The sequence below is a fragment of the Halichoeres trimaculatus genome, unplaced genomic scaffold (assembly GCF_033239565.1).
Source record: "Halichoeres trimaculatus isolate MK-OKI-2021-1 unplaced genomic scaffold, fHalTri1.1 fHalTri1_scaffold_23, whole genome shotgun sequence".
Classification (NCBI taxonomy): Eukaryota; Metazoa; Chordata; class Actinopteri; order Labriformes; family Labridae; genus Halichoeres; species Halichoeres trimaculatus.
The window spans coordinates 11,307,183-11,331,705 of NW_027437201.1; the positions used below are offsets into that span (position 1 = coordinate 11,307,183).

General features: G+C 39.6%; 1 protein-coding gene across 2 annotated transcripts in view; it reads left to right on the forward strand.

Moving 5' to 3' along the window:
- The window catches only part of snx29 (sorting nexin 29), a 184,891-nt gene that overhangs the window by 77,058 nt on the left and 83,310 nt on the right, over positions 1-24,523 (forward strand). For both annotated transcript variants that reach the window (XM_074663546.1, XM_074663547.1), the window contains exon 15: positions 20,121-20,227. In XM_074663546.1, the coding sequence (XP_074519647.1) occupies positions 20,121-20,227 (107 nt within the window). The remainder of the gene's footprint in view (positions 1-20,120; positions 20,228-24,523) is intronic.

A 24,523-nucleotide genomic window follows, 5' to 3' on the forward strand; every position in this document is an offset into this window, starting at 1 on the left:
AGTTTCAGAAATTTTGTAAATACATTATAAAAACAATCCTGCTAAGCAGACCAACCACAGATCCTGCAGTCAGTGTGATTTCAGAGCATGGTTAAAATTTGGAGGAGATTTAGTGTAGAAGTAGTAGGTGGCCACTAGGGCCGGGACGATATGCTATTCTTGCGATTCAAATCTTTTACGACTTTTGTGGTGCTGATATGATTTATATTGCAAATCTTCGATATGTACGATTTTTGCAATTTTTCGTTTGCTTTTTTAACACAAGACCATGTCAAAAAGTTAAATGATGATGATAATGTCTACAGACTGTATCAGGAGACATATTTTCCCATAAAATTCACATCACGTGAGACAGAGAGAATCTTTTCATCATCTGCTGGAGAAAAGTGGTTACTTTTTTCCAATTCAGTTTATAAACCAAGACTGAAATGAAGAATTTGAGTTTGATAAAAAAAACATTTTTTTTTTTGTCAAAAAATCCTGGTGTTGATATTGTCAGACAAAAAATCCCGATATTTGGATTTTCAATTTTTTCTCCTACCCCTAGTGGCCACCGCAAGTAGGTCACTGCATAGTGAAAGTAGTAGTTATCGGCCAACTAGCATTAGACCACTCTGTAGTGGTAGTAGTAGGTCATCATGTAGGTATGGGACTACACAGACTGTAGGGTATGCCGTGGATTTGATGCAGAAGTATAATCCAGGCTTGAGGCTGGGCTTGCATTTTCAGCCTGCTGACTGTCAGTACTCCCTAACCCAGCTGCCAGCTGGAGAGGAAAACAAACTTTTTCATCACACGGTCAGTAAACAGACGTGACATATACTAGACTTTTTTCTTTTAAATTTGATAGGATGTGTGTGCTCAAATTGTCTCTGTTGTCACTTCAGTTATTTAAAATTTATCATGTATGCTGTTTGGTTTCCACCAATCAGAATCAAGTCTTTAAGACAGTCTCTTTTAAAATTATCAGATGTCACAGTTTCCTCAGGCCACACTTGCATAGCTTTAACACACAAGCAGTACAGTCAATTCACCTCAACCCAGAAGGATTGACAAATGAGTATGAGGTTGTCCCTTTTTATTTACTTAAATTAAAGCTACCATGAAATATGTAGCAGAGGGATGGTGGACGATGGATTTACTGGCATACTAATATTTGTTCAATACTTACTCCTAAGTATAACTGAAAAAACACTTGGACCAGATCCTGTGTGAAATTACAATGCCCTTTTGTCATATAGTTCTCATTTTTTGATGAAGTACTATTTTTTTACCCATGCAAGTCCCTCCTTACAAGAAAAAAATAATGTAGAAAAAAAAGATCTGTGTTGATTTGATTGAAACATTAAAGCTGTATTGATTCTAAGCTGGTTCGCTGTAAAATTACATCTTCTTTGAAGATTAGCTGTAATTATTGAAGTGCACTCAAGAAAAACAGCAATTTGCACTAAGCTTTTAAGGAGGATTCGACAGATTTTCTTGTCCTCATCCCAGACTTTTTCTTTTATTGGTTTTTTTTTTTTCAAACTTTCTTTTGAAACTTTTGTCAAAATAGTTGCGTCTGTCTTTCTCTGAAGTCTCCGGAGGCCAGCGTGATGAGCCCCAATGTTTCACATAATGGTTAAGCTCTCTTTAACTTTAATGTTTGTCTTGACTTTTCCACAGCTTTTTAAAAGTGTCTTGTCTGTATATCACTTTGGCGAGCGTGTCTGTCTGTGGGAAAGACTCAGGCTGTTATTCAGGGAAGCAGTACACAGCTTTAAAGAAGATGATGAGCCCTCTCTTGCCTGGAGAGTGATTGTGTGCTTTTGTACATGTAACGTCTTCTCACAGTGTGCAGCCGGCTACTATGAAGAGTCAAACTTGGAATAAGAAAGCAGAAGCATGTTGTCATGGGAATGGAGGAGATAATAGGCAGGTTGGCCTTCACCATGCATGAAAGGCTGGTTGCCATATTGAAGGGCTGCTCTGTGTTTAAGCCTCTGTCATGAACTTCCCTCAAGCTGTGAGGTATTTTAGCTTTTTAAAACCAGGGCTAACTTCTTTTGAATTACCCACATTAGGAGATTTAAAGTAACTTTTCTTTCTGCGCTCTCCGAAGAGCAAAGGAGATAAACGTGTTGTGTGGAAAATAACACAAAGCTCCAGTTGAAAAAGAAATGGCATTGTAGACGACAGACGATATTTCTCCACCGTTTTTTATTTCTGACAGTCCAAATGTAACGATACGCACGCTGAAGATTCAGTCTCTCTGTCATTACATCTTTGCCTCATTTGCGCCACAATGACTGCAGCCATGACTCGAAGTGAGGTCGCCACAAAAATTGCTCCCCCTGGTGGCTGGCTGCAGTGGTAACGTATCATTTGGCTGTCTTGTATTCAGGTCCTCTTTTTTCTGAAAAGTTTCATTTTCATTAGTTATAGGAGGTTAAAAACAAGGTTTTACGTCACGTTTAACGATGATTGACAGCTGATGTTCTCATGTATTTTTTTCCGGGGATTATAAAATATGTCGGGAGATGGAGTCAAGAAGAGATTAGACTCTTGAAAGAAAAAAAAAAAAGTTATTATTTTTGTCACCCTGCTCCACTCAGATTCTCCCAGAATCCCTCACTGTTTCTACTGCGCAGACTCTGGCCGCACAACTGCTTCAATGGCTGCGCCTGTGACGGGGTATTTTGGCTTCAAAACTGTAGAATGGTAAATGGTGGAGCCACGCTGTCCACTCTATATACAGTCTTTGGATCAAACAAGACTTGTGATTAAAATTGTCAACTAGCTGCTCTGGTGTGTGTCCTGCCCTGTGATTAGTTAAGAAATAACTGGGCACTTTTTAATTTTTATCTATTTATTTTATTTTAACACCCCTACCACTTTTCCTAACTCTCAGTGCACCTTAGCCCCTCTTAGCTGCTCAGCAGAGCTACAGCTCACAAGCTATACTCAGAATGCCTTTGTGAGCTGCAGCATGAAAATCATTGCAGAATCAGGAGGCTTGCACATCTGCTGCAACTGCCAGAGCAGGGACGCAGCCAAACTGCGCCGCAGTGAATCCAGAGTGAGTTGACACATTGACTTGAATAGAAACCAATCTGATCCTGTGGCGTGATGGAGCAGAGATGGACCGGAGATGCATCTTGATGTATTTGGCTGTGATAAAACTACTCCTGATTTGTTGCTCATTCAACCCCACTCCAAAGAAAAACTTTCCCGTTGAACTAAACTGATGCTTCAACACCTGAAGAACCACTTTCTGTTGTGTGACACTCAGTTTCAAATAAGCTTAAAGGAAATTCAGGTTATGCTGTTTACGCGGTGTGTTTTGTTTCTTTCTAGTGTTTTGTTGTTCAGTAAAAATGTGTATGCATGTATAATATTTCAGCATAATTGAATGTAAATTGCTACTTGTTGCATTATGTAAGCAGTTTTGTAAGCCACTCAATCTGATGCCTCCTGTGTTTATTAATCACTTTGTGTGGAAATGCTGAAAACAGTCTTAACAGGTTATATTTTGGTACACTGGGTCAGATTTACATGCTTGTGGTACATTTCATCACGTGTGATCTTGCGAGCCCTTGGTGTATGCTCAACACCATTTTTAGTGGGCCTCAGCAGATTGAGCTATGATGTTTCCTGCCGAGACATTTTGAAGTCAGAGTTTCTTTTATTCTAATAATTGCTTTGATCATGAAAATAATGGGTTTCCTTCACTTTAAACTGATCAAAACTCACGCTAGCAGACTCAAACCTTTAAAAGAAACCACCCTGAGAAACAGGTAGAAGGAAAGCCAATTCAGAACAAGCAACAAAACAAGTGAAGCACAGTCAGGTCAAAGATTTTAGCAGAAACTCAATCTTCCTAATGCGTGCAGACATGCTAATGCGAGAGGAGGAGGATAATGACTCTCTTGATGCTGCTGAACTAACTGTTACCTGTTTGTTAAATGGAGAGGGGCACGCTGTGCCCAGGGTGAAGACTTATAAAGCACAAATTCAATTACGACACCTCGCACAGGGTGTCTTTCCTCCACAGTCTCCTTTTGTGTGACAAATACAACCAAATTGTAAAAAGAATTTTATTATCGAAGGAACAAATAATATGACAAATTCACGTCTGTCTCACCCAATAATGGTGTAACTCTGATCAGAGCTCATAAGGAAAAAAAACAGTCAACAGGAGCGAGTGTAAATCAAGCTGAGGTGCACATTTAGCAGAGAGGAGAATTCTATCATAAATATGCTAAAAGGTTTGCACCAGTGAGGCAAAAGGGCTTATTTTTCTAAGATATTTCATAACTGAGTCCCCATGGAGGAAACTTAAGCCATCAAGGTAAAAAATGTGTGCTGAAAGAAGAAAGTTTTTTCACCAGTTTAATTTTGTGAAATGAGATTTTGCAAGGCAGAGCTGGAGAAGTGCACTGTGTGTTTGTGTCTTTTCTACCCACCTGTGTGTGAAATTTTCTGATCCCTGTGTCGGTGACATTTCTGCTCGGTGTCTTAGCATGGCACTGGCCTCTGATTGGTTCATCAAATCAGTGGCTCTGGCTTTTAATTTTTGTTTGGTGTTTCAAACCTTCCACAAGGGCTGCCTCAGCTCTCTTTATAGTCACAGAAGTGCCCAGTTATGCTTTCAAAAAATACCTAAATGCTTCAAACAAACAATAACAAACACTGCACAGTTTAAAGACCAGTGTACTGATCAGGAGCACAATCAAAAATATTAAACAAAATTAGAAAAACACTCATAGATCAAGACCTCCGCCAAGCATATTGTGATTGTCATGCAACATTTTAGTCCTTCTTTAATGTCATACTCCCTTTCAGCAGACTGTCTGCTACAATTTGGTGTTAGCTGCAGGTTTGTACGATAACTTGTCACCTAACAGTGTTGAAAATTATGATGACCCAGTACATATTTCATATTCCAGATCTTAGTATCCAGAATATTGCCAGGATCTGGATTGTACTTTAACATCTATCAGAAATTATCGTGACCTTGTCTTGTAAATAAGATGATGCATTCTCAAGCGTCCTTTGTAGATACAAGATCGAACAGGGCAGGCAGGAAGAGTACACCTAGGTTCCAAAGAAAGTTGTGTCATAAATTGCTTTAAATTCAGCAATTGTGTCATGATTTGCTTTGGCCTCTGGAGTGTCTCTGGCAAATTTTCTGCTTCTTTTAGAAGCCCCCTATAAAAGAACAATAGCACTGGTCTTTCCTTAGTGCTAATGCTAGAAGCAACAGCTACCACTTTGTATTCTGTGGAGACGGGGCTCCTCTAAAAAATGCTCCTCTACTGCATAAAACGACATCAACATTTCCCCGCTCTGTTTTACAAAACCCTTATTTCGGCCTCTGTCTAAAACGCTTCATTTTAGTTGCTGCATACCTTGTAGGGCTGGGAAAAAAATCAAAAATCCATGTATCTGGATTCTTTTTTTGACTACATCAAAATTGAGATTCTTTGTCATTTTTTTTTCTTTTTAATTCAGATTCTTAGTTTCAGCCTTATTTATAAACTGGATTGGACAAAGTTACCACTTTTCTCCAGCAGAGGGTTAAATGTTTCTCTCTGACTCACCTGATGGGAATTTTATGGGAAAATATGGCTCCTGATATAGTCTGTAGACATTATCATCGTATAACTTTTTCATATGGTCAGGTGTTAAAACAGCAAACTAAAAATCGTTAAAACCAAGGAATCGCAATTAAAATCGAATGGGCATCCCAAATATCATTAAAGAATTGAATGGCAAGAATAGCATATCATCCCAGCCCCAATACCTTGGTGTTTGAGGCCGACCCCTCGAGCTCATCGTAAACCAGCTCAGAGATCCTCATGAGATGACGTCATTACCTTGTTTTGAGTAGTTAACAGGCGGATGCAGAGATTTTTACACCATATGACACAGTTTGAATATTCACTTGTTTAGTATGAACATCCAGTATTACTACTTTATATCCATGTTTATTATATGGGAAAGCAGAATATCCCCCTCTTTAATGATATTTTTTATATGACTGATATGATTTCTAAGATTCATCAAATTTATTCTTTAAAACTTTTCCTATAATAAAATCATGGATCCATTCTGTGACACATGCTTCCCTTAAATCCAATTTTTGATCCCACTTACATTATAAGAGCTTTCTGATTAAGCTTCTTATATTCTCTTACACATCCTATAAATATAAATTAAATCATTCCTCTACATGTATCCCCAAGTATTGATCGCGTGTTCCCCTTATTCAAGCAAAGCCCCATCTCATCATCCTCAGCACTCAGTGTAGCACGCTGCTGCTTCACTCTGTCACCTCAGAGAGCATCCATGTAATGCTGAGAGGTGTGAACAAAGGCTGAGCACTTCAGATTAGAGCAGATGATAAAATGAAACTTTAATAATCCCCCTGGGGAAACTGGGTCATTGCAGGAGCGAAGAATAGAAGACGAGGTGGGGGGAAATGGAAAATCGCGGATAATGCGAGTAATTACAAGCAAAGAACATACTGTACTGAGAAAGAGGAAGAAGAGAGCGTGGAGGAAGTTGTGACGGGGCATGTGCGTTGGCAGCAGCAGGTTATCGACGTCATGTTCATTTGGACAGAGTGTCGAACATATGGACAAAACATATGTTCAGAGATGGAAGCCAAGCAGTTACTGACTTGTTTAGGTGCATGTAACTGCGACAAATCGCGCCAGAAAACTGTAAAATAATCACGTCAAAGTGCTGAATTCACACAGCAGGTTGCAGCCCGCTCAGGTCACAGTGACGGCGGATTGGGATTATTGGCTTGTCGAAAACAATCATCTTGCTGATTGGATCAGTGCTGTTACAGATATCTTGATTACAGGCTGAATCTCTCGTTATAACCTCAGTGTACTATAATCAGATTAAATTATCTGAGTCCTGATAAGAGCATCAACTGGGCTTTATTAATCTTGGCAGCCAAACAGGACTGTTACTTTATCAGCTTTTAAATGGACATTTTTAGCACTTCCTGATTCTGTGTTGATCCCTGAAGGAGGAATGAGTCTGTTTGTGTGACCTTTGATACATGGGAAGACTAGCAATGTTTTCCAACTAATCTGGACTCATTTTAGCTGTCACAGAACCAGAATCTCAGACTCTTATACCAGACTGGGCTGAATACTCAATTCTGATTGGTCAAAACCCGAAGAAATGGTAATGAGATTCTGAAAGAGAAAGTTACACCAGGCATAACCTAAACACACGTCATAGCTAATCAATCCACGTAAAAGAGTTCAGCACATTTACCTGTGCCTGTTGACACTGTGGCAAAAATATCAGCTTCCACTAGCAGCTGGTCTTGAAGTTGGATGAATAATGAACTTTACTGGGCACAGATGCTATCTTGCAAGACCAGTAGGGATGGGAATTAGGTACTTTCATAGGTACCAACCGAATTCTATCAAAAGTACCAGATACCGATTCACATGAAATAAAAAAAAAACATGTTTAGGTATCTAAATGCATCATTGTGACTGTGAGGAGAGTGGAAGAGAAGGTGTTTTTCCATGCTGAACATACACACAAAGCATTGGAAGTTTATATATTGAGTAATAAATATGTTCAATTAAAAAAAAAAAATTAAACGAATTGATATATTTTTCTATTTGAACACAAAAAGTTCCGAAAATTGATACCGTTGAGTAATGGTACTGATTGTCAGATACCGGGTATCAGTACTGTATTGTTTTAAATGTGAAAGGTCCCCATCCCTAAAGACCAGTTGTAGAGCCGATGAGTACATTTTGCGTAATGCTAGAAAGAATGTTGACCAATCATCATAGTGATAATAGCAACGTGGTTTGTAACATTTGCCTCACTGATGTTTTAAGGCTTGTAATTTGCACTATGTTTTGTTCACTGTACCTTATCCTGTTCATCAAGAGTTCTAAAACTTTTCAGCCAGTGCTCTTAAAATAGAAGTACTGGAAACAGGCATCTCCCATTGCCCGCTCCAGTGGCCTTGAACACTTAATTTAGCAGGTCAGAAAAAAGTTGGACTATCTATTGATGCCATTCCTTGTCTGGTTTTGGAGGCAATGTGGCACATAGGAAAAAAACAAACTAACAAAACAAATAGACAAGGTTTTATTCAAAATGCGACCACTTTTTAAATTTTTTTATAATAAGTAATGGATGCTATTCTTATTGTTTCTTTTAATTTTGAAAGTATTTACAACACCATCAGTGATACACTACCCCCAAACAGTCTTGACCCTCACTCTGGGAACCACTGCCTTATGCAGACTATTGTCTTGTGTATTGGTGTGATATTGTGCACAATTACCATAAAACCCTGATATGAAGACACTGAACAACCAGCCACAAAATGTACCACCTGCTGCCTGTATTTTGGCCTAGACTGTTGTAGACTGAGGAAGCATTGTTTAAGGGTGCCCCAATTTGTCCTTTTCTTCAGTTGTCCTTTCAAATAAAGAGAAAAAAATGCACAAAAATAAAACTTTACGGTAGTGTTGGTATTTGTGAGATACTGATGAACCCACTGCTTTTTGCCAGTTCAGCAAGACTTGCACCACCCTCCTCTGCTGATTACTTCTATTACAGTTTCACTTCACTTAGCAGACGCTTTGGTCCAAAGCGACATACAAAGTTAAGCAGTTGGGGGGTATGGTACCCTGGTCAAGGGCACCTGGACAGTGCTCAGGAACTTATGCTGTCACTTCTCCAGCCATCAGCCCAATTCTCAATCTTGGTCCAGAACTTGAACCAATGACCCTTTAGTTACAAACCCAAGTCCATATGGACTGAGCTACCGCCACCCCCACCCTAACAGCCTTTTCAATCAAACCAACACAGCACAGTTGTTATTAGTTTGTAGGACCCCCCTTTTTTCTCTGTTTTTTTTCCAGTATATTGGTCACAGCCATGTTTTTAACACAGCACACTCTTTAGATGGCACAAAAGAGCTACACATCTGTGGGACCGTGATCCTTACACTCCTGAATAAAATGGCAGATGACTGTTACATTGAGCTCTGCGATGAGTGCTGCTCATGATTCAGTAGTAATAGCTGCCTGCTCTGCACTTTGCACATCAGGGGTCCATTTCACACCACTTTGTTTATAAGTCCTTCCCACTCTATGGGTTGGTAGCAGCTCAAGTAACTCCATAAGCAGGTGGAATGCTACCCTGTCCCTGAACAAACCTGAGTCTCCATTATTTTTCTCCATCGCCCAAGAAACTGTTTCACCAAATTGCAACCTCTTTCCTCTCTGTGCCTGGGATGGAACTAGTACGATGTCCTGGGAGAGGAACATCCAAGTTTTCCAGTTGGAAGCCCTGAAGCAAAGTTCTATTACCTGTCTTAGCTCTGTATTCTCTTTATGGACATCATGCAGAGGCAAAGAGGCTGTTGACAGAGATTAGACAGCTCTGGGTGGCAGAGGAAGAGTGGTGATGAGAATACATTTTGGATTTTCTTTGAACTTATTGATGAGACATCTTATTGATGAGACATATTTGGGAATGTGAGGGAGTGGAACAGGAGGTGATTTTCTATGCTAGACATGAACACAGCATTGCAAGTTTTTCTTAAGAATATGCGTGTTAAATTGAAAAACTTTGAGATTTTATTCTTGAATAAATAAATATTAATTACCACATAAACACACACACACACAGAAGTACTGAAAATTGGTACTGTTGAGTACTGATACTGATTGCCAGGTACAGGGCATCTGTACCGTATCGTTTCAAATGTGAAAGCTACCCATTGCTAAATTTACCACTTCCAAGTTTCAGAAATGAAGATAGAAACAGGGCATTTTAGTAATAACAGCATTATGCCCTGTGTTGCTAGCAAGCATCTTGGACACTAAGGAACTATGTTATACAGGTGTTTTTTGCTGATAGGTGTTTGAATTGCATGCTAAAGCATGATGTTCCGCACCAAATTTGATACATAGTTGAATATTTATGCTTTTCAATAAGCTGCATACTCTTTCAGATTTCACTTCACAAGCAGAACCTGATAGTGCTGTAGTGGACTGGGAGACCAAAACAGTGAGCTAAAAGACGCGAAAATGGTTCAGTTGTTTTTTAATTCTCTGTAAGTTTTTTTTTCTGCTAATTTTTCCACTTAAAAAAACACAGGCTTCTAAGAGAGAGCAGTGGTGCAGTGATGCTTCAAAATCAGATATTCAAATACCAAAGAAAGAAAATCTTTCATTACGTCTTAAGGAACCATCTGTTCTTCACAGCAATGTCTGACTATGAGTTTTCAGGACTCATTAACACTCTGCACTCAATTTTCTTACTGTTACAAATGTGCTGCATGAGTCACAGCCATTTTGTCATTCTGTTCAGTCTCCAGGTCTGAGACAACCCTTCATGTTACTATGTCAGGCTGGTAACCAGGGATTTTTTTTCCATTAAGCTTCCCGACCATCTGCCAATGAGTAGCCAGATGTTATTGAGCATACAATTTGTGTCTTTGTAATTCAGCAGAGTTTTTGGGAAACTAATAAAACATTGTGTGATGGGAGAAGGTCAGTGTGCTCTAAAAATCAAGTCAAATTGTTCCTTTTTTGTCGGTGTTCAGCAGCATTTCATGGAAAAAAACAGCTCTCAGGCTTCTCCTCAAAGGGTTGGGCCATAATTTGACCCAGTGTGTGGTGTGAAAAAAGGATATTTTGAGGCAGGAGGCAAGTACTTTTGACCACTCTCATGCTTTTTAGTTTGATACACGGCTGGAAACAGGATGCAGTTTGGTCATGATAGATGGAGGGTGATTTGCCCTGATTGAAGCTGTTTTTGTTGCTTTTTGGGACTACCCCAAGAAAAGTATGAAAAGAAATGAAAGTTTCAAGGGGGATTTTCATGTAGCTGTCACAAAAACAGCACATTAGTTTTTAAAAGTATGGATTCTTTTGTTTCTTTTGATTCTTTTTGGAACCTTTCTGTTGGAGTGTAAGACATACCGATCCAACCCCATTGTGATTCATAACAAAGAGCCACATGACAATTACAAAGAAGGCATGTTACTGGATGTCGTCCATTGTTGCTCTTTGTTTTACTGTGACATATTTTTCTTCTTTGTTGGATTTATTAGCAGGCCTCAAAAAGTAACAAACGGATTTTGATGAAACTTTCAGGAAATGTTCAAAATGGGATAAGGCGGAAGTGATCAAATTTTGGAGGTGATCCTGGATCACCTTTTGGATCCAGGATTTTTTAAAGGATTCTTTGTCGTGAGATAGGGCCGTTTTCACCATATGTGTATATAACTCCACTATAAATGGTCGGATTGCTTTGCAAAACAATACAAGACAAGGTCACCATAATTTCTGACAGATGTAAAAGTACGATCCAGATCATGGCAATAAGCTGGATACTAAGATCCAGAATATGAAATATGTACTGGGTCATCATGATTTTCAACACTGTCAGGAAACAAATTATCATACAAACCTGCAACTGACACCAAATTGTAGCAGACAGTCTGCTGAAAGGGAGTGTAACATTAAAGTAGGACTAAAGTGTTGCGTGACAATTACTGGATGCTTGGCGGAGGTCTGCACTCTCTAAGTGCTTTTCCAGTTTATGTACTTCAGATTTTGCTCTTTTTTACGTACCACGGACTGCATTCAAGACTTAATCTGGTCATACATCCAGTTTAGCAGATGGTTTTGAAAACAGCCTTTACCCCGCTGCAGATAAAAACTGTATGACGAGAGGTAGGGAGAAAATGCAGGGTGGATCATCCCTTTCCCCCCCACGATGATTTTGCACCCTAACTGTCTTCCTCACAGCTTCCTGATTGGAGCCATGAGAGTGCAGAGAACAGTGATTTCCACACCTTCTTCCTCACACACAAGCTGCTGATAAAATTGTGCTATTTGTCCTACCTGACAGCAGCTGATCTCTTTTTTTCCCCTCTTCAAACTTACATGCATTGCTGCAAAAAAAAGCCTCTGTCATCTGATGGAGGTGAACGTGAGAAATGTACTATGAACGATTAGAGAATTAAAGAAGATTGCTTTTGATTAGCACTCGTTAATTAACTCAGCCAGCAGCCTGCATGCTCCCAAGCCAGCCCATCTACAATCTATGGCATGTGTGCGTGATTAACTCAATTTGTGTGTAACAATGTGTGTGTGCAAGACACAATTACTTTTTTCATCCCTCGCCATTTTCGATCTTGTACTTTTATAATGAATAACAGATGAACCTTGACCCTCAATTTGCTGTGACGCTTGTGTGCATGCGTGCAGCTTATCCTTTGGGTCGGTCCACGTGTGGAAAATGTTTTTATCCATGTTTTCATTGATATGCATGGTGGGAAGTAGCCGGTCTTTACAACATACATGATTAGTGGGATGGGACTGATGTAACAGCTCCGGAGCGCTGCCAAAAATTGAATGGAAATGAATGAATGATACAGGATTTGGGTACAAAGAAGTGAAAGGAGAATAGAATAAGAAGGAGGATGAGGAGGAGGATGAGTGGGGAAGGAGTGAGGGGGATTTCAGAGGTAAAGGATGGATGAAGGTTGCGTAAGAAAGTACAGTGTGGAAGAAATTTGGGTGAAAAAGGAGCCGAATCAATACTTCATAGAGGACAAGACGGAACAACAAGGACGTGTTTTAAAGGGAAAAGAGATGAAAGAAAGTTTGGGGGCACAAAAACACAAAGAACAAAGGATGGGGAGGAGAAGCTGGGAGGGATGGAGTGATTTCATAAGATAAGATACAGAAGACGAGGTTCAGAAGAGCCCCAATTTCACAGTGCTGTGAGTGCCGGGGGTTTGTGCTGTTCAGCATTACGAGGAGCGCTCCACTTGATTGCGCATTTGTCCGATTGTGCGGGGAGACCCGCGCATGTTTTATTTAGCAGGCTCGCTCCGGCTTGCCGAACGCCTCAGCTGGAGCGGGACAGACGTTTGTTTGGTCTCCTGCCCCGCTGTGTGCTCGGGGGTCGCGGATGTGAAGCGGCAAGCCCTCTCCGCTAATGGTCGGAGCAGCATTAGTCAAGTGTGTCAGCGTCTGCCCTGCTGTGGCACCAACATGATTATCACCCGTTAAAGCTTCCACTTTGTAGAGGATGTTTGAGGGTTTTCTCAGACCAGTCATGTCATGACTCATTCCTTACTTTTGGTCCTTCTCCCTGCCTTCCTTTGCAGAAGACAAAAAGTGAGTGTCCAGTCAGACACATGCATTTTATATTGCTCTCCAGTATTTGAGCATTACCTCTTGATGTCTTAAAAAGAGCAGACAATAAAGCTTTTCAACCCGACAGCTGGTCCTGCTGTACTTTAATTAACATCCCATCACTGTACCTCATGCAGGGTCATCCTTCTGCTTTCATCTTTAATCACTCAAAGTCCCCCAGAAGTCACAAATGGGTTTCGTTTATTGTAACTTCTGTGTGTTTGTCCTTCACTGTGCAGAATGATGAATGTGCAGAGTTTGACATCTGAAGGCTGTTTACACATTTACCTGCAGCAGAGGGGAAAATTTTTCTGTGAAAACTTTAAATCCTACTTCAAGTTGTGTATGTACATGGATAGTTTACTCAATGCTTCACTGAAATCTTTAACAATATCAACAACACTTGGAAAGATACTTGTGTTTTTTTGTTTTTTTTTCTGGAGCTATTTTATTTAGTAATGATCAAGCCTAGTGGCCAATCACAGTTGATCACATCGTTGATCATGTGACTATGTGTTAAGTCACATTGTTTAGCATTAACCTTCAATCTTTCACATTTTTAACTGGCCTTCAGTCTAAACTCATTGAGCAAATGTACTAACTCCTTTAGGTTGATCCACATCCACGTGTCTGTCTTTTGCAACACTGTTGTCTGCTTAAATCAGCCTGGAAAGCTGCATCTGCATGCTTAACTCAAGGTGGTGAATCAAACTTTAACCCATTTAGACCAGATGGGACATTTTTACGTATTTGCCTTTAAGACCAGGTGCCACACATGCACGTTTATTTTCTTTTCAGACCTGATGTGATATACAGGTCATTTCAGGCGGTGTCATCCAACTTAAGTGTCAAAATGCCAGCAGTGAAAATAATGAAAAATTAACACAAAATTTCCAGTCCCTCCATGTGTATTTCAGCAAATCACAAAACATTTCATGAGTCATGAAATGTGATGACATCATCTTAAATAACCTGCATATCACATACCTTAAAGGGAAAAACCTGTAAATGTTGCATCTGGTCAAAATGCCTTAAAGTAATTGAAAGTAATTGAAACAAAATGACTGATCCACTGATCCACTAACTGAGCTGTTAAATAGTTAAAGTGATATGTGAGTAATATGTATCACTTAACAGCGCAGTGGTGTCATCATTTTCTATAATTGCAACAGTGGGAAGGAGGTCAACACCACAGCAGCCTTGCAACGGTGGGCAACATGACCTGTAAAAAATGATATAAAGACAATTTTTATGATGTCACCCATTTGTTTCTGGCACAGAATTTGAACCTCATTGTCAACGGACGCCATATTGGTAATGCTGCAACATGGCAAGTTATGATGAGGCAAAAAGAAGGGCCTTTAGTCTCTTGTGCCCACTTGCTAGTCAAGTCAGCCATGCCCTTAAGAGCAAAGTCTTAACTTTGGAAATAACTAAAAAAAAAAATTCTTTAAAGTGTGCATTGGAAGGGAAATGAGCTAACCAGACCTGATTTGTTTAATGGAACCAGGCTGCAAATGTGTTACATAATGCTGTAAAGATCATCTTTTTTGGCTTGGTGTGTATGTTGTTTGAGGTGCTTCTGCAGGGAGCCTCTAGTGGACTCACTAAGAACTGCATTTTTTACGCCTTTCACTTGAGCCTTCAAATATTTGGACCAGGGTTTGACACTTGGCTTTAAGGGACAAAATACTGTGTAATGTGTAAAAATACCATTCATTTCTGACCTAGTTTCTTTTACTTACTTTGTTTTACTACTGTGACGAGGTAAATGAAGCAGAGTAAATAGCCGCTAATATTTTTACATTTTACATTACACTTGAGACCCCCACATGGGTTGCATCTGTCCTATCCAGATGTGACTGTCTCAGTTTACTGCAGAAAACCAAATTCAGACGTGCAAATCCCTCAGCTGAATCACAACTATCCAGCATAAAGAGCCAAACAGTTGTGATTCAGGGAAGCTCCTGTTGAAGAAGAGGTAACATGCTGTATTACAGTCTTAGACAAATTTGACAAAACAGACAAATTTGGCTGTCTCATTAGTCAAACTGCTTGATCAAATGAAGCACAAATTAGATTTGTGTCTGAAATAGTTTCAGGAAGATAAGATTGAAATTTTCGTTCAATTTCTTAATAAATTCACGGCACAAATCCCAAAACCTGCGCGTGATCATTTGAGGATGCGGTCCAGATTTAGGAGTCTCCCTGTGTGTGACGGTGCAGCCACTGGTTTGTGCGTGTGTGTGTGTGTAAGTGTGTGCGCGCCCATCTCTCGGCGGACATCCCCACTAAACTGCCTCATTATCTCACACACTGTGATCATTAGAGAAGTGTCTCTGGAGATGCACACTCTGAGGTGAAAACCCAGGGGATACACACTTCAGGGAATGGCAGAATGCAACACAACACACTCACATTGACAGCCGCAACAGACACACACCACACAGGCACACACACACACACAGTCATAAACAGCTTTATTACTTAATGTGATACTTTCTCTGCAGCAGTTTCACTTGCAGCTTATTGCTCATACACAGCTCATCTGCACTGACATTTTCCCACATGTAACACACACACACACACACACACACACACACACACGCACGCACGCACGCACGCACGCACGCACACACACAAACATGGACATACACACGGACATGCACACATACACATCTGCTGGGGAGTTTTGCTCAGTTAGTTTTGTTATTACAGACCAGCTGTCTGCCCAATTTCCTCGAGTCAGGAACATCTGTGTGCCCCCTTCTCTGTCTAACTCACACCACACACACCTCTCTTTCTGTCTCTCTCTCCCTCTTACACACTCTGTGTGTGTGTGTCATTATTAAGAGTCTGTCAATCTGACAGGTAGCAGAAATCCAACTGAATGGGCGAAAAAAAAAAACCCTGAGAGCTGAGGGAAATACGTCCTGCAAGTGCAACCGTCAGCAATCCTGTGTGTGTGTGTGTGTGTGTGTGTGTGTGTGTGTGTGTGTGTCTGTAAGTGGGTGTGTGTGTTTGTAAGGGGGTTTCTTTGCCACTTTTTAGCTATTGTTCCCATTTTTTGACTGTGAATGTCCTCAAGATTCCCTCTCGCTGTAGGGAGTCATCTTTTGGTATATTTTACAGTAGGTATGTATTTCAATTCGATGTGTGTATGTGTGTGTGTGTGTGTGTGTGTGTGTGTGTGTGTGTGTGTGTGTGTGTGTGTGTGAGAGAGAGAGAGAGAGAGAGAGAGAAAGAGAGTATATGAGTGTGTGTACAGTAGTTTCCCAGGCTATCAGGCTGCTGACTGAGGTGTACAGTACGGCCGTTGGCAAGCGGAAGATAAGCGAGGGGATTGCTTTGCTGCTGGGTCCTTTCAGGGGGCATGATAATGCAGCTCTGTCAGCGTCTGTATATACTGTATTTGTGTGTGTGTGTGTGTGTGTGTGTGTGTATGTACTTTTCTCGTGGAATTTCAGTCTGCAGCCCAACTTTTTGCCTTAATGTCAGCTTCTCTCTTCTGTTATTTCTATGTATGTGAATGGGCCTTGTTTTTACTGGCCACTTAATTAGGCACACCTGTTCACCAAGTGCTCGTTAAGGCAGCCAATCACAGGGCAGCAAAATTTCTGGCCAGCAGTGGGTGTCTGTATTTAAATGAAAGCAAAGCAGTACTTTGAGAACAGCTTTTGTTTTCCTTTTACAAACTGTAGGACTTTGACAAACAAAGAAAACAGAGCTTGCAGCTTGTCTTCATCTCACTGTTCCAGCCTGGACGACTTTGTAGAGCCGTAATTATCATTCGGACAATAGAAGCAATTTGAACACCTCCCAATGTTTTTTTTTTTTTGTTTTTTTTTTTTTTACAAAGATGTTAAAGGTCAGAGAGAACACTTTGTTACCTGAACGTCACATAATTGAGACAGATTCAATTTGAAGTCTCGACTGGAAAAATTAATTGTTAACCGGTCTCGTAAAATGAAGGGAACAAATGGATTTTTGATAAAAAATGTTACTTGTAGTAATCCCTTTTATTTACCCTGCTTTGAATTAATCACTACCTTTCTTACTTTATAAAAATTAAATGGTACAACCTTTGTTGGGGGGTGTTTTCCTTTGTTTGGTTATGTAAACATCATTTTGAAAGCAGATGGAAAATTCAATTTGTTTGGTAATCAACGGAGGTGATTTGGAGCAAGGTGTGCTGGCACAGATGAGGGATTTTCTAAAGCGGCAACTTTTTATGAACACAAATTGAAATTCAGACCAATCAAGAGGAATGAAAATGCTCAAAAAACAGACAAAATTGAGCAACATTTTTTTTAACATGTGATTGATTTAACATGAGGTGTAATCAGTTTCCCTCTGGTGTTGCTCAGTGACAGTGTACACTCTCAGTTTGAGTTTTTTTCATCGTAAAGGTTAACTCTCTAGCCCCTCTATGAGTTAAAGATGGGGTTTTGTGCATTCATATGCTTGTTCATACTAAACATGCAAACATTTTAAACCACTACAAATTCAGATAGTGTAAAAATCTATGTACAGGTGTGTTTGAAAGCTGCTCAAAACAATCAGTTCTTTTCACAGGGATGGGTATCAAATGAGGTACTTTTATAGGTACTGACCAAATTTACTGATTCACGTACAATCAAACAGTACCATGTTTCGGCATCTATATGCATCCTTGTGCCTGTGATGGAATGAAATTTTCCATGCTGGACACGAACACAGAATTGCAAGTTTATAGATTGAGGAAAAAATATGTTAAATTGAAAAACTTTGAGATTTTATTATTAAACAAATTGATATTTATTACCACATTAACACACACAAAAGTACTGAAAATTAGTACTGTTGAGTACCGATACCACGGGGCATCTGTACCGTATCGTTTTAAACTCATATCGAGCCTTAAACATCATAGCTCTGGCCCCAACAGGCCCCTAGATTGCTGGCCAATCAAGGGGGTTGTGGAGCAGGGCAGCCCTAAAGAGACAGTAGCCAAAACAAAGTATTTCAATTGGATTCTGAAGGGTTTTCTGGAGCACTAGTGACAGGAAAAGTAGGATTTATTTTACAACTAACATTAAAAAAAGAAAACCTACTATTCTGCTAAAGGGGTACCAGAAGGACTGAGAACATATTCAGAGAAAGCACAATACCCCCTTTTTTAGACTTTTTTCATCCACCTAGAAAAGTTATTTTGCAAGTGGCAGTGGTATTATCCTCCTTTAAAATCCTTAAAAATATACATATGGATGACCCCAAGTGGACTCTCTCGGTTTTTGCTAATTAAAATAAGTAAAGCAACATCAGCAACCTTTATTGCTTCTTTTATCAAATAAATGTGTTGTAAAGTCTTGTGTGACCAATGATTGATCAAACCAAGATACATTTTACACTTCCAAAGTCATAATCTCTGGCGGCGTCATGCTGTGATTGGCCTTCACCAGCACTGCTGCTATTTCTTACCATTAGACTTTTTCAACACTAGTCCAGAGCCAGACATGAAAACTAGAGCCTGAAATAAGCTAAATGATCTCATATCATGCCATATCCTTCACTCTTCATGAATGCTGGCTCAGTGCTAGTTCCTCTTGACAGATGGAAATGTGGCATGTTAAGGTTAAATTGCATGTTTTTATCTATATCTGGAGTCAAGGGGAGGTGTTTCTGAGTTGCTTTTATGTGAATCATGAGGCCAACCAAGTACTATTCTGGTAATACCTGTGCGAATGGGTAAAACAGAGATGCCTTCAGCCTCTAGAAAGACTGAACTATGTATATGACATAGTAACATATGTTTGTGTTATATGGGTCATGTTAACTAGTGATAGCTGTCCACTTAGCTTAGTTTTCCCATCAGTGGTCTTATTTCAAAGACGTACGCGCAGCAGCTTTTTTCCCCAGCCTGTTTGAAACCACAATGAGTTATTCTCTTTCATCGATACCTGCCTGGCTCCGTCTTGACAACCCATTCAAACACCTCTCATGCTCAGAGTTAGGCTTTGTATTTCCTTAAAGTCTTCCCTGAGGGGGCATCTCAACAAGTTTATCTGAGCTCTGTGCAGCCTTTGGACAAACTGAATGTCTATATCCACTGTATATTTCTACATCCTGCATCCTCTCTTAGACTGTTAGAGTCTGGGTGTGTTCTTGTTGCTTTTGTGTGAACACCTCCCAACCAGTCTTCCACACAAAGCTCAAACTTCAGCTAAGTTCTGCAGTTCTCTTCAGAGAGAACCTGATTAGTTGATGTTTATGGGTTCAGAAGATTCCCCTCAGGCTCTGTTGAGATGACTTTTGCTGGTTAGTGAGCTACAGCAGGCACTGAAACAAGCTCTGTCTGAGTAAAACAGACAGTAGTGGAGCAGGGGTGTTTATCACTTTGACAGAGCACTAAGAAGCTCTCCCAGAAGGGGAAATGTATTGGTGGGTATTTGCTGCACATACTGCATAAGAACATGCACATTTATGTGTTTAAAGACATGTTTGATGTCTGTTTTTTCATGATTTTGTTGATGTTTTATTGATTAAAGACAGAGACCTATTATCTTCTTCTCCTCGTGCCCTCTGTTTGTTGAATGAAAATCATCACATAACAGCCAGCATAAAAGTCTTTACAAAAAAATCTGCAAGATAGGGGAAATACAGCATTACCGTAAAATCCAGAATATAGGTGCAAGTGGTAAAAAAAGAGCATTTTCATTTTGGGGAGCTCTCAGAGGGGTAAATGTTTAAACTTAATTCCTGTATTGAAACTACTAAATTTTAGCAATGTGCAGTTTTTATGCAGATGTGTGGATGACATTTCAAAAGTGACACTTGTACATCAAATTTTACTTACCTATCAGCAATGAAAGCCTTGTAGTCATGTTATTGTGTCGGTGTCTGTGTGTAAATGTAGCTTCTTGTGTTTTCATTCTTCTGCAGCCCTGTCGGTGTTGCATTCAAGTGAAGAGCAAGCCCCTGTACCGCAGAATAAGTTCATGGGAGACATTGAGGAGCTGGCTGCCAGCTATGAACGCAAACTCATAGAGGTAAGTGCTTCCTGCTGGAATTACTCAGTGTATTAGTTATGAGTCATGATAATTGCCACTTAAATCACAGTGTTCTGTGTTTCAGTCATTTCAGTCTTTGATGGTGATTCACAAGTCATTCAAAATAAGCGATTTTTTTTGGGGACGTTACATAATCAAAGAACTTTCCATGACTATGTTTTCCAGTTATTTATTAATTTGCCAATTGTTTTTCCCCTTACGACATGATGCCAGGGACTTAACATCAGGTCGACACTTATCTAGTGAGAAATAAAAACTTTTTATTTTCCAAAACACTCAATAGAAATCTGAACACACTTTAGATGATGGGTCAGGGTGTGGGTACGGCAATCTGAAAAATGTCTAAGGGTTAACATCCTGCTGCCATCACATTAAAATAAAATGACTCACTATAAAAAAAATGTAATTTAATATCAACAACAAAAAACGTATCCACATTTTTCCTCTTGTTTGCAGTATTTGTGCTAAGCCAAGCTTTAGCCTTCTATAGATATTTTTATCACCCTTATGGGAAACTTGATTTACAGCCAGCACCACCTTCCAGCTAGCTCACAAACAAGGGAATTGAATATGATAAACATTTGGAGTTTCTTATGAAACTTCTGTCGAGTTCCACTTGCTTCTTGCTCAGAAAGTAAGGTTGATTTCCTGTTTATTCAAGCGAAGAGGATAAACATGATCTTTCCATCTGTATTCCACTCTTTGAGGTTCTGGCACCAACAGATAGTACAAACATAAGCTCTTTTTTCAGTAGAGGAGTAAAGGAGAAGTCGTAATTGCCAGTGATGCTGTTTAAAGACTGTTTAGATTCAGATAGAAGAATAAGAAATACTTTGAATAAAGGGGAGGAATGAACCCAATGTAACTGCATTGATTGCTCTGTCCTCCAAATACAGCATGTGATGAAAAATCACATGAACATTATGTAACTATGACCAAAGAGGCAGGAGTGATGTCAGTGACATAAACCCCAGGTAACATCTGTGTATTATAATCTGTGCTAAGGCATAGGAAGCATCTACATGAATAATGAACACACTCTTTTATATTTCTTTAATAAGAAATAATTCTGCCTGTGTTTAGAGAAACCATGTTGTCATTTATTCATGCACATGTATGTGTGGTGCATTTTTAATGGTGTTTACTTATTTATTTGTCCATTTGCTCAGCTGTCAGACTTGATCTGGTGACTACAGAAAGCCTGGAGTACCAGTGTGGGACTCCATCACACTCCAGGGTGTCTGCATGTGGTGGTACTGTATTAAAGAACTCTGTAGCTTCTTCAGTTTCTGGAGAGCAAGAAATGTATGTCTGCTAGTGTTGGATCTAAAAAGGAGAAAGGTTGTAGAAAAGATCCAGGGTCAAATGTAGGAATGCAGAAGAAACAGACACCAATATGATTCTGTTACCAATAATAATTGACACCTATAGAGATACAGATACTGACACTGATACTGATAGTGAGTTTTGTATTAGGGATGGAACGGTTTATGAAAAAAAAACTTCACTGGGGCTGGGACGGTATGCTATTCTCACAATTCAATTCTACAATGTTTTTTGGGGTGCCGATCCAATTTAAATTGTGATCTTTTGATTTTTACAATTTTTGCGATTTTCAATTTGCTTTTTTAACACTAGACCATGTAAAATTATGATGATAATGTCTATGAACTATATCAGGAGCCATATTTTCCTATAAAATGCACATCACATGGGTCAGAGAGAAACATTTTACCCTCTGCTGGAGAAAAGTGGTAACTTTTTTCCAGTCCAGTTTATAAACTGAGACTGAAATGAAGATTTTGATTTTAAAAAAGAAAATCGTTTTTTTTGACAAAGAATCCTGATTTTGATATTGACAAATAAAATATCCCAAAATATTGATTTTCAATTTTTTCTCCCACCCCTACAGTTCAGTTTGGGATGGTTAGCGAATTAGGTACTTTTATAGGTACAGACCGAATCCTGTTAAAGTAGCGGGTAATGATCCATGCAAAATCTAAAGGTACCATGTTTAGGTACCTAAATGTATCCTTGTAACTGTGAGGGAGTGGAAGAGTAGGTTATTTTCCATGCTGAACATGAACACAGCATTGCAAGGTTATATATTGAAGAATAAATATGTTAAATTAAAAAAAGATATATAAAAAATATATATTATTAAACAAATTGATATTTTTTACCACATAAACATAAAAAGTACCTAAAATTGGTACCGATGGGTACCGGTACCGATTGCCAGGTACCGGGCATCAGTACCGTATCGTTTCAGATGTGAAAGATACCCATCCCTGTGCCTCGCGTGTCTGGTTCACATTTTTTTCTTTTTTTGTTTGTTTTATTGCTCAGTTTGGAGTGTGTGGTTTCAGTCATACACATGCTCAGGCGTGTGTGTTGTGTATGTACATGGCGAGCCGAGAAGACAGAGCCAGAGGATGTTCCTGTGGCAGTGTATGGTTCTACTGTATGGGAGCTCTTTGTATGTAGCGTCAGCTCGAAGTGTTACATAAAAACAGCAACTGAGTGTTGCCAACTTAGCAACTTTGTCCTATGTTAAGTGACTTAACAGACACCTCTGGGATCAAGGGTTTTTTGGGTCATTTTGGCCAGTCCCAAGCCCTGATAAAGGAGGAAGGTTGATATTTTGCCATTAAAAAAAATTCACTTAAGAAATTTGGAGTTCCAAACACATTTCCAATATTTTTACTGACTTTCTGTCTCTCCCGCGGTATTTCGCTCTCCTACAGCGTTCTTGTGAATCACAAGCAATTAGCTTATTATGGAAATTAGGGGATGGCGTCATTTAGCGACTTCTGGGGACTTCTGGGGACTTCTGGGACAGCCAATAGCGACTTTTCTTGCTGAGGAGTTGGCATGTTGAAACTAGCAGACATGACTATACATGGCACTTGATTTCACAAAAAAAAGGTCACATAATTATTAGGATATATGGCATGGAAAACGGTGATAAGCGCCAAACCGTGGATTTTTTAAACCTTTTTGCAATCTCTAATTGGTATCGATATTTAAGCCAAAACCATCAAACTATCACACAATTAGATTCTTCTACTGTTGCCTATGCTGACACTAAAACATGAACAGTGTTTGATACCAGTTTTATCACTCAACACTGTTGGTCTCTTTAATTCTCTTCAACCAATCTCCACAGAGGATGGTGCAAGCACATCTGTAATTATTTCTGCAGCTTAAGCACACCCACATGAGAATTTTCTTTTGCAGTCTCTAAGGTGGGAAAACTCAGATCTAGCTTACTTCCACAGTGTGCTGACCTTAAAGTGGCTTTGATCTATGAGTGTGAGTGCTGCACAGCGTGGTAAATGTTCTTTATCTCAGCTGCTGCTACCTTGTCTGTTGGACAACACTCTTAGTTTTCAGGAAGAGTTTACACAAAGGTTGACATTTCTCCCTTTTCATCGTGTGAGTAATGTCATTTTATCTTTCAGTGGTAATTGAAACTATACATCCCTAAACATTTGCAGTGTTTGGTGCTTTAATTTTTCAAACATAGCATTTAAATCCTGATTGCCTTTTTTGAAGTGGAGCACAGGAAAAGATCTGTTGACCCTGAACGACCACACACAAACACACTGTCAGTACCGATGTCAGGATGTAGGAAAAGTGTGATTTACATGAGCAGCTGTCAACTGTCTCCTCATTCAACTGTCGCATCGCTGCAGCCACTGAGACAAAACTGTGACCCAGCAGGCTATTGATTTTTTCAAAATGTCACATCCAGCCTTCTCAGATTCAGTCCGGCGTGCCAGACACAAATAAATACTGGACGGGGACCAGCATTCGTTAACCTGGGAAACAGTCCTGAGAAGAGAGTCTGTGACCTAGTTTAATTTAACTATGCTAATGTGTTGTATTGACTTTGACTTTTGTTTGTATTTGGGCCAAATCTCAAGGCTCTCCATGCTCATTTCTTACCCATTATGGGCTATTGAAGTCTGCATGGCCAGGCACAGGGCAATTAAAAGTATCAATGTCATCTTGTAAACTAGCAGTGACTTTTAGTTGGAACTAAGTTGGTTTCAGCATCCCCATGTGATGCCCTGTGAAACGCCAAGGCAGCTCACAGGTTTTTGGCAGAGTGCAGAGCTGAAGCCACTGGATGTCCTCTGTATTGCTGGATCCAATCAAGAGTTTCAGTATTAAAGGCTTTGAATCCAACACTTTGGTTCTAATTGAGCATGAAAATAGAAAAACTCCAACAATAGGTGTACTTTTTCCGCCTATTTAACCTCTTACAGA